At 36.6% G+C, this 11,399-nt stretch overlaps 1 protein-coding gene across 1 annotated transcript; it reads right to left on the bottom strand.

Moving 5' to 3' along the window:
- Positions 1-4,692: 4,692 nt before the first annotated feature.
- On the bottom strand, positions 4,693-10,823 carry LOC114719057 (carbon catabolite repressor protein 4 homolog 1-like). Its single transcript, XM_028904512.1, has 12 exons — positions 10,401-10,823; positions 10,216-10,302; positions 9,363-9,446; positions 9,205-9,288; positions 8,408-8,488; positions 8,267-8,320; positions 8,083-8,171; positions 7,806-7,908; positions 7,583-7,724; positions 5,947-6,132; positions 5,151-5,240; positions 4,693-4,777 (listed from the first exon to the last, which is right to left on the bottom strand). The coding sequence occupies exons 1-11, from the start codon at positions 10,812-10,814 to the stop codon at positions 5,188-5,190; spliced, it is 1,377 nt and encodes a 458-aa protein (XP_028760345.1). The 5' UTR covers positions 10,815-10,823; the 3' UTR covers positions 4,693-4,777; positions 5,151-5,187.
- Positions 10,824-11,399: the final 576 nt, after the last annotated feature.

The following is an 11,399-nucleotide window of genomic DNA, read 5'->3' as shown; positions in this document are numbered from 1 at the left end:
GTTGTTTGTAATAAATAGGTGTTGTCTTTCCTAAAATATCATTATTAATTAAATGTATTGGCTAGAACTACTATTATTAGAAGGACTATCTTGAAAAAAAATACATAAATATAAGAGATAAAGTAAATCGGAGTCTCATATTTAGAATCAAAATAAAAATCAAATGAGATTTTATATTAAAAACCAGAGGTAGTGTATTGGTTATTGTAAGGCATATTTGAGCTGTGCGATGCCCATTTAATTTTTGTGACCAAAGACACCTACGACAAGTAAGCAGTACAATACTAAAACAAGGCACAAGTTTTAGCCACACTCTCTAGTCCCGATACAAAGCATTAAAAATGAAAGGTAATAATTATGATTGGACTTGAAAAAAACTATTAAAGAGTGTTATGTATAAGTAATTTTTTATTATATGGGATTAGAAAATTTTCCATAGGTGGGATTAGAGAATAACATCTCTCCCTATAGTATTTTCAAATTTCACATATACAGATTTGTTAATTCTAAATAATAAGTAATCACTCGTACTAAATAGTTTTTTAACATATTTTTTTAATCACTTTCTAATCTTTATCCCTCATGGACACTTAAGTTTCCAACTACCCACTTCTAATATGCAGCCTTTATGATGACACTGACGGAGTTCAGCCCCTTGGACAAATACGCACTGATATGGTCTCGTTAAATACTGAAACTTATGTCTTGGGCCTTATTATTATATTATTATTAATCAGAATCATTCCCAGTTTGCATTTAGTCAAACCGACCAAAGTGTTGTCCCAAAAAAAACCAACCAAAGTGACCACGAATTGAGGAAGCGTCCAAGGCACGCAAGTATTTACTCAGCAACAAAAAAGGTGGGACACTAATTGATGCTTCTCATTCCTCATGATAGTCATGCACCAGATAGAATTTGCGCATGTTGAACACCAAACTGATTAGTTTCATTCATTCTTTTGATATTCCAACCCTATCCGTCTCACGCCCTTCTCTGCTACTGCTTCATTTTTGCATGCCATAATTTAATACGCGCCTTTTCATTTAGCTCCCTAGCTAACCAACTCCTCCCTAACTCTGCTATTTATTAGTAATAATGAAATGGATCTTTGTTTCAGAGAGAATAGTACATCTTACTGTCTAAAAATGAAGTTACGAAGGATTCTGCAACTTCTTATCTTCGAGCTTTTCGTCAACTCACGCATAACACTGTTCATACATGAACAAGTATTTTTTGGGCCGCCCGATATCCAACACTTAATTTGGATCATATCACTAGGTATTTGAGTAACTGATTGATCCGGATCAAGTTTTGTACGACTACTAGTAGGAAGCAGATTCTCCCAACAAGTTTCAACGTAATTGCATCTTTAAGGCTTGAACACGAGACTACTAGTTGAGCTAGACAAACTTTTTACTAGTTTGATCAGGGGCTTGTTGGTTGTATATGAACAAGTATTAGTAATAATACGCTGAATCACATCGGAGCTGTTATATTTTAGTTTAACGGTCGTCCTAAACCCCCAACATATGCTCTTTATCAAGTTTAGCCTCGCAAAGCACTTTAAAAACCATAAAAACGACAGGGATCCGCTTCGTGTTCCCAATTTTTAATTACACTAGTTTCTTCGAAGACACTACGCTCCGCTGCTATTACATACATGTGCGTTATGGAATAACATATTAATGCCAGGACATACAGACAAGCATACTGATATATAGATACACATCTTCATCATCAAAACAAATACTAAATCGGACAGAGACCCTGGCACGATAAATTCATGAAAGGTCAATTATATTTAAGCCCTTCTGACACGCAAGATTAAGAGATAATTGTGAAGGGGTGGTGAACTGCGGTGCAGGAGAAATAAGCATGAAATCTGACAGACTGTGATAATGTGTTGAGGAGTGTGTGGAAGTGGAAGAAAGGGATCAGAGGAACATAAATGAGTGGGTTGGGGGCATTTGAAGGTGTGGAGAGGCTAAGTGGGGAAGAAAGGCAAAGCAATGGAAGGGAGATCAGAGAGTGAGGGAAGGGGTGGTTTAAAGTTTGGTCACTTATTCAAGTCTGCATTCAAAGTGATTTAATGAAGGCAGGTGGCATTCCTTCAAATCCAACCCTCCCCCCATCTCTCTTCCTATCACTTTAATGGTCTCGTGGAAGTTGGCCTCCTTCCTTAAATTTGAATCATCTCAGGTATTTCTCATAAATTACCTGATTTTAAACACTATTAGTTTTCTACGTTTATCTTTAATTGATATTAAATGCAAAGTATAACTCCATCCGCTTTGATTTATAGGACATTTTTTGGAGTAAACTGCGAATAAATTGAATCTCATTAATAAATCGTTATCTCTTTCAAAACATCTCGTATTATGAAAGATGAAGTATATTCAGAAAATGTTCGAAACAGAAGGAGAAGAACTTTATATCGAAGATTTAATAAAACCTTGATAGTTGGTGACTATTTATTTTTCAGCTTCTCTTTATTCATTTCCTTCTTCGAAGTATGTGTAATACTGATCTCCATGTATCCACCAATTATTACTATTGGTGACAGATAAATTATTTTTCTCCAAATCTAAATTCCAAAGCAACTAGTACATTTTTATATTAAATCACATGGTTTTAACAGGAAAAAACTAACTGATGAGAAAGAAAGTCTTTGAATACATCTATATATATATATATATAAGTGCGACATTTTTCAAGCCAGATTCTATTCTTTTATCTCTTTCTTTCTCCGTCAATTATAAGTAAAGAAAGCAGGTTTAGGAACGAACACATGAATAAAGATTAATTGAATGCGAAATTCCACTTGCGGTAAAGAACAGTCTGTTGTTGATGACCAGCAAAATTCATTTGGTTATGAAGTCCATTTCGGTCGCTCATCAAATTAATTTTATGATTGGTGACATTTGGCTAAAAGTAAACCTGGAGGCCTGACCGACCATGCAGCAATATATAGTAGGTGTCCTTTTCCAAGTTAAGAAGCTGGTCATAGATAGAAACTCCCCGCAACCCTTTTATATTTTGCAGGCTATTTCATCACGTCTTGCAATTCTACAAGGGAAGAAAAGTATGGTACGAATTGATTAATTGTGAGAGAAGGGGTAATTTTCATAATTAATTTTGCAGGTGATGACATGATGGCTTATTATTACACGGCGTTTTAATTCGTAACATTCAACCACATTCGCAGACATACGCACACACTTGCACGTCTCATTATGTGTTTCTGGTTTCAGGGTCGTAAATTGTTTGGCTGTTTGAAGGAGACTCATAAAAGCTAAGTTGTGATGTTTTTAGGAGGAAGTGGGGATCGTTGGGCATGAAGTGCAGCTGAAGAAATTAAGGCGAGCTAGCGAGTGGTTGTTTCAAATATTTATTTAGGAGAGAGAATAAGGAACAATAAATTATCCGGTCTTTTTTTTTGGTAACTCTTAGGACTTGGTTGATTTTAATGGCTCAAGAGGGTGTTGAGAGCTTTTAAGAGTCTAGTTGTTTAAGTGACCCAAATGGTGACGATGGAGTTATTATATCTAACATTAAAGAGCCATTGTCTTTCGCTACCTTCCCGCAGCTGTACACAGACCCCTTATATTAATGAATCTTTGCCATACCTCCCAGCCTCACACCCTCTTTCATAAAGTACCAATACTTACTCTTCACCTTTCGCCTTTCGGCTTGGATTTATAGTACGTCATGGATTCACATTAATTCATACCAAAACTAGGTGGTTATTTCTGCTAGATACTCCGGTGGGGTTATGGATTCTATAGGTTTGAAAGGACAAGTATTAGGATTTGACCCAAGTTAGTTCTTTGGTTAGGATTTCACGTCTAGGACTTTAAGTTCAGGCCTCGGTGCTGTGTATTTACTACAAGGGTGCCAGCATGGAAAACCACGTCATGCTTAGGCAGGCAAAGTCCTTTAATTTTCGTGGAACCTCCATCCTTATCCTATATAACCACTTCAAACTTTGGTGAACATTTGGTCATTGAGACGCACCTTGAGTGGAAGTGATGGTTTCTTTTCACAAAGCCTTGGCCGAGAGTCCGAGAAGTGCAGTCCCTGCAGAACTTGAAGCTTCATCAAAGAGGAGAAAGAGGGAAGAATCATCTCCTGTAGAGTTCTTCAACGCTCAAACTGAGGCAGAGAAAAGGAAATCCACATCAGATAATCAGCAGCCATACCCCAGTGTACGTGTGTATTTATATATTGTGAAACTTTTTAGAATCCATAGCTAAATAATGCATATTATTAATTTACCTCTTTGATCTTCTTAATGCAGCCAAGGATAAATATGAACACGCCAGAGGACCCAAAGAATAGCCTTGCACCCCCATCCTCTACTCAAATAAGCTTAGACCTTGAGCTGAACTTGACATTTGATCAATCACAGAGTAACAAGGCAGACAATTACAGCATAAATAAGAAGCAGAATGCAGGTCCACCTAGAAGTTTCAGAGTTCATGATATTTACGGTACTGAATCAAGTGATCATAAGAAGGATTCAGGGGATATAAGTCATTCTTCTTCGTCGAGGATGTCATCGGAGGGAGACCACAGGGAGATGGTTGCCACTGTTTGCATGCGGTGCCACATGTTAGTAATGCTACGTATGTCATCTCCGGCCTGCCCTAACTGCAAATTCATGCACCCTCCAGACCAAAATCCTCCAAAATTCTTGAAGAGAAAGTGCAGCCTCTTGTGCTAGACTCGGCCAGTTCTCAGCTTTAGCTCGACCAACATGTCCGTGGCATTAGTTATCTTCAATTTCTCTAAGTACAAGAAGTTCCACATCAGTGAAGTGATGCTTATTCCATTTCTACAGTAAATCTGACTGTTCGAGTGAGGGTGAATGGATGACTGATAAGAAACTAACGTAGTGTATCTTATGTATATATAGCGTTTCTCAATCATCCAAAAAATTACCCAGTCAAGTTATATGCCGACAGATAATAGCAGAAATTTAGTTGACTCTTTCGGATGATGGATGATAATTGATTCCCCTTCACTCATAACAGCGTATTTCATAAGGTGACAGAAATTTTGTGTTGTGGTTTTCTTTACTAGTAACCATGAATGAACAACCAGTTTCCTTAAAAATGGCCACTTTGCAGTTTGAGGTTTGAACCATTACAGTGTAACAGATCCTTTCGATGAAGTGAGTTTAATTCTTAATTCCACCCCAGCAAATCACCTACTATGGTATTTCTGTAGTTCGAAGCTCCTGCAACAATAATAATCAGTGAAATCTCGAAAGAAGATTCTATAAACTCAACCGTTTTTTACAGAAGCATAAATAAACACCATATATTGCAAACCAAAGTTCCCTAGGATTCTCATAACTGAAGAATAATTCAAAGTGAGGCTATGAATTTCACCTATTGACTAAGATGGTCACTGAGCCTCAAAGGTGAATACAGAATATAATGAGAGCAGATGAAAATCTGTGACATGGGTCACGTATTTTGTACATTTCCATCGCCCTTTAAGGCAAATTGAATGCTAGTGAAGCCTCAAGGCCCGAGCTCATTTACATTCTCTGCTTTCTAACCATCTAACTCGTTTTGGATGCTAGAAATACCAAGTCATCAATATTTGGAACGCTTCATCTAAAATTTCAACACAAGAAATTGCACTTAATCACTCTAACAATGATAATTCCATTATATTGATATTTATGTCATCAGTAATTATTTTATATTTTCATTACACTTAACTTCACAGTGAATTCTTGCCAGAAAATGCACAGCAATGAATTGGATTTAGTTTTATTAGGTAACCAGAAGATATCAACCCCATTTCACGGGGCTATAAATCAGACGATTGAAAAAATAGCGAAGGATATATATATATTGATAAGAACAAAAGATGTCGAACTATAATGATCCATATTATTTTGACAACACGACGCTAATAACTTTTCTATCTACTTTCAACCGCTTCAAGGCAATAGCTCTGCAGAGCCTTCTTGCTCGCTTCTAGTTGCAGGACTGTTTTTGGGTAGGATTCTGAAACTCGACATGAGAGCGATATGATCTGATGACCAAAGGGGTGAGGGAAGGCCGTTAGCGACATCTTCGTGATCCAGAAGATCCAGCACAGCTTCAACCTCCAAACTGTTCACTATCAAGAAGCATTTTATGCAGTTAATGATGGATTTTTTTTAATAGGTCAGCAATGATAAAATGGTTTCAGCATGGAACATAATCCAGAACTCAGCTCCATTAAAGTGAACATGCACAACCAAGTGTGAGAATATCCATGGTGCAAATTTTAATGTATAAGAGTCATGGTAATCCGTAGATTCATTTCTTAATACACCTTATTAAAGTGCTTTAGAGGTGCCAAATACAATTAAGCACATATTTACGTAGTGACCAAACGATGCTTTGAATTAATTTGCAGGTCCCACTTAGGGAACTCAATGAAAAGTGGTCCGAGAAAATCGAAAGCTGACATTTATTAGTGGAAAGTATATTACATACCAATACATGACTTGAGATCTCTTGGAAAAAAGATGAAAAATAAGAATCGCATGCCAAACAATTCACCATAATATGAGAGACTTGTGGAACAGAGTCCACCCCAAATGAAAGAAATCGATTCTATCCGCTGACAACACTCATTTTCTACTGGACCAAAGACGTCCTGCCCAAAGTAGGGCATGATCTTTTTTATATCTATCCAAATAATATCTAATATAACAGCATACACAGTTACTCCTTGCCCATTCCTCCTCATAGATCAAACACCAACACACATTTTCAAGTATGGGGGGGGGGGGAAGGATTCAAAAGCTACCACTATCTACATAGCCATATAATCGTTCACTGACAGAGCATTATCTATTCTTCCTATTCACTTCATCGAGGGTAACTCATTCCCTTTAAACAAGATCATCCCCCATAAAAAAGATCACTACTAATTTTCCACCTCCGTGTTCCTTTAAACCTCTTGTTCCTTGAACAGCTCTCAATGTGATATCTAAAAGTCAATCCCAGCCATACATGCAGCTCATGAGTAGCATCACATTACGCTAGAAGAATTTCATCCGTACAGCTTCCTATAAATTTAGACGGAGAAATTGGTTAGTTAATCCTTCTGGTTTCTCTCTCTTTCGCCTAATAGGACCTGTTTACTTGACAGGTTGATTTGGAAGTCCATGGTGATGCTTAAAGAAAGAAAAACAGAAAAATCAGGGTTGTCGAGTGTTCAAATTGTCATGTTATTCCAAAAATGTGCTTATAGATTTAGAGATGGCCAAAACAAAAGGAAGACACACCGCACTTGTGAAATAAAGGAAATAAAAGAGGTAACTAGAAGTAAATAAATGCATTTAATAGCCTAAACAAAGTTGCATAACTAGGGGGAACGAAAAAAGTAAAATTAACTGTTGATGTTACCAAACGGGTCCTAAAGTTGTTAGCAGTTTACAACTTGCTTCTTCCATAGTGGCTTATTGTATCTGAAGAATATTAAAGGGGTAAAATTGGAAAAATAGGCCGGTTAACACTGATAATTTCAACAGAGCGTTTAGCATACCCGTATAAAAAATATATAGCATACCTGTATAAAAAATATAATCTAAGGTTTTTGAGAATCGTTTTGAGCGGAAGGTTAATACAGGCTCCCTGGTTTTTTGGTTAAACTTCCCTAACTGTCTTTCGTCCATTGCAGCCGCCAAACCAAAACTTGCATATGCACTTGCCTGTAAAGGATTAAACTCAACTTCGGAAAGAAGAGTCCAGAGATACATTGGAACCATGGGGAGTGAAAACACGAGACTTACGAGTAAAAATCGATGAACAAGCTTAAGATGCTGATATACACCATACGGATCGACACTTTCACTGCTTTCTACTTTGCCATTAACCATGAAAGTGTAGGGATCACTGTAACGCCAATTGTAATGACAACTATTAATACCATTAAGAAAAAGCCAGCAAGATAGGCTTTTGGGAAAAAATGCTTAGGTTCTTCTGGATTCTAGTGTTACTTCCATTCACATAATTTAAACAGGAAAAAAAAAAGTTGTTTAGTCGCAAGTTGTTTCGCTGGACACTAACCTTTGGGGAACAGAGTTGAAATCTCCACATATTAATAGAGGTATTTCTGATTGCAGCATTTTCTCTAGCTCATTGACTAGGGTTACAACCTTTGCCCGAAGAAATAAAAGATGATACAGTAGTTATGATAATTCATAAAATTATTCAATAAAGGTTTTTGAGGATGAATCTCCATGATGAGCACCTGAAATAACTTCACATCAGGGAGTTTTGGATCTGAACATATATGTGCATTTACCTAGGGATGCATAACAAAATGAAGTGTCAGCAGTCAGACCATTAATATTAGTGAAATGAAAAACAGGTAATATAATATATCCAGTACCACACAAATTCTAGATTGGGCTGCATATTTAGTGCAGCTATTTTCCAAGGTTCCCAAAATCACAACAAGTGCTACATTGTCCTGCAATACCAAAATTTCTACAATGTTACAGCGTATCATGAGAAACAAGGGACTGGATATAGCACAAACAGATTATTTGGAACAGAAAAAATAATTTGAAAGAGAATTACATTTCTTCTTTCTTTGGTTGAATTATGTTGATGAAAAAGGAGAGAGAGAATACGGAAACCACAAAGATATAGGTTCGGGTTGTACTATATCTATAACGAACAAACGGCTATGCAATAGGGGGGAAAAAAGCAATGTGAGGCTAAAGATTTTACAGTTTAGTCCCATTACACTTAACTAACAACCCCCTGAAAGCTAACATTTTATCACGTAAAAAACTAGACTCTTAGTAAGTGTCCTCAAATTCCATCGGCCCCTTCTCTCACTGAAAGACATATCTATTTGTGGATAGCTTTCTAACAACAAATCTTCTTCTGGAAGCTATATGAAATTGACTAAGGTCTCCATTATTTTCGGTTAAAAAAAAAATCGGACTGGAAATATAAAATACTGATAAAAAAGTCCATAGGAAAAAAGGAAATCATAGAGTTTTATGAGTTTTTCTTGAGTACTTCTAGAATGAACTTGAAAATTAATAGCATTATTCTGCCAAATCCAAAACCAAGGGACCCTTTCGGATGATAAGTCAGATTCAATACCAAGAATAATAAGGAAAAGCCAAAGAGATAAAATAGAGAGCAAAAAGGGAGCCCGTGAGGAACTTCTACCTTCATGAGGTGTTTACTAGCTTCACTCCTTAGATCAGGTTCCAGTGCTTCAACTACAGGTGATGTTTTCTTAATAAATTCAACCTGAAGAAAGAAGAAGAAGAAGAAAAAATAATCAAATTAAGTTTTAAAGAAATGAACAATCCAGCGCTTCTTACCTCATGTTTCTCAACTTCTTTAAAGAGATGCCTCCGGTAAAAAGTTGCGCACCCATCAGTCACAAGTTGATTCCCAGTGTAAACCTGCAATGCATTTAATACAACATTGATAACTTTAAATGCAGTTGGAAGCGGCACTAAGTCTTCTAAGTTTGCGATCTTCACAATGACAAAAGTATGCATTTCCACTTTAAAAATCATCCATTAGACATCCTTATCCCTGTTGTTCTCCCTCTCCAACGAGTTGAATATGCAAATCCAATCCATTCATTCTGAAATAAAAATATTCGCAGTACAATACAATACATCATGTAACATGACAGGGCTAAAAACAAACCCAGAAAGAGGTAGTTTTCCACTACAAAAATCAGAAAGCAAACTTCTCTGTTTTATTAGATATCCTTAGATTAAGCCAAAAAACGAATAAAAAATGATCTCAACAAACCTACAGTCACTCCTGACATGTAAGCTCATCTTCATGTCAGTTGGTTCACAAGAAGTACAAATAATGACCATACACACAACCATTTATTTTTACCAAGCCTTTCTTCCTTATTCCAACTCTTGATAAATCTGTACGCCATGAACCAAATCTCATAATTCATTTGTAAGAATTATAATAGCTATTGTACATTACACGTACTTTTAACAGTTTTTGAGACATCAGTAGAAATTGATGCATGTAGCGACAACTTAGATTGTTGAAAAAGATTTGTTTCTTTGATAGATTAAAATTCCAAATGACATGAATGCACCAGATTCTATGATCTGTTAAAATTTCAGCATCATTTCCACCCTATCTGATCATTTAACAATTGTGTGTGCAAAACACACACAAGTGAGGGTGACCTACCTCGTTGTTTTTTTTCTTGTATATAGCCATGTATCCTTCTTCTGTCAACTTAGATTTAAAGAAATTTTCAAAATGATCACTCTGTACCTGCATAACGGACAGGACTGGATTACAGCAAAATTTACATTGAAGCCAAAATACAGGTTAAAGCAACAAAGCACAGGTAGCAAGACAAAAGTGCCAACCTCTTGAAGACAAATGATATCTGCATTATATTTAATGATTTCACGGAGCAAATTGTGACGGCGGTATTCCCATACAAGAGCCCATGTGGGGCAGTTGTGATACTTTTGGTAAGTGTAAATGTCAGACAGTATGTTATAGGAAAGAATGCTAAAAGTAAAATCGTTTAAGGATGTGGAACACAAACTTGAAGATTCATCCAGAAGTGGAATTGGAACCATAGAGCGAGGCTGAGCCACAGGAAATTCGATTACAGGGTTAGTCATTGTTTCATTTAGTTCGGACAAAGCAGTATTTGTCAAAAGGTCAACAGCTACACAATCCAGCTTCAAAATGGATCCAACATCATCCACTTCAGGCACATAACTTTTTGAACAACTAACCAAAAACCAATCTTTTCCTCCTCCATCCACCATTGCTGCCTCATCAGTCAAACATTCACTACCAAACTCTAGCCAAGAGCCACAACTTCTAAGCTTTCTCATCGTTTGTGCTTCACCAGTTAAGGTCCTCCTTTCAGTTTCAAAATGATGGCGCTGCTGATGTGCTTGCCATGAATTCAGCAAGCATTTTGTGGAGCAATGGTAACTCTCTTTCCTCGGGATGTTCAATTTAACACAAGACACGCATTGAATGGTAGCCAACATATCATCATGTATGGAGCAAATCTTTGCTTCTTTATACCTAGAAATACGGAGGTTTAATATTTTCAGGTTAAGCAAGATCAAGAGCATGATAGATAATCAGGTTAGGCTGGTAAATATAATTCAGGAGTCCATGTTAATAAAATTATTTGATGCCTTGGTAAATTATCATTGTATATGAAATATTAACTTCAAGCTTTAACACAACCACAACAGAGTCTCGAGGGCATGTGCATAAGCACGTTGCCTTTACAGGGCCTATTGACAGGAGACTGCAATGAAATAGACAAATTACCAACAAACCCTAATAGAAGAGAAAATTGAATTGACATTGACGAGATTATATCCTTCAAACAT

This window comes from Neltuma alba, unplaced genomic scaffold, assembly GCF_004799145.2.
Source record: "Neltuma alba isolate B1F8T4 unplaced genomic scaffold, ASM479914v2 tig00011888_pilon, whole genome shotgun sequence".
Classification (NCBI taxonomy): domain Eukaryota; kingdom Viridiplantae; phylum Streptophyta; class Magnoliopsida; order Fabales; family Fabaceae; genus Neltuma; species Neltuma alba.
The sequence above is the reverse complement of the archived record's forward strand: the minus strand, read 5'-3'. Positions and strand labels throughout refer to the sequence as shown.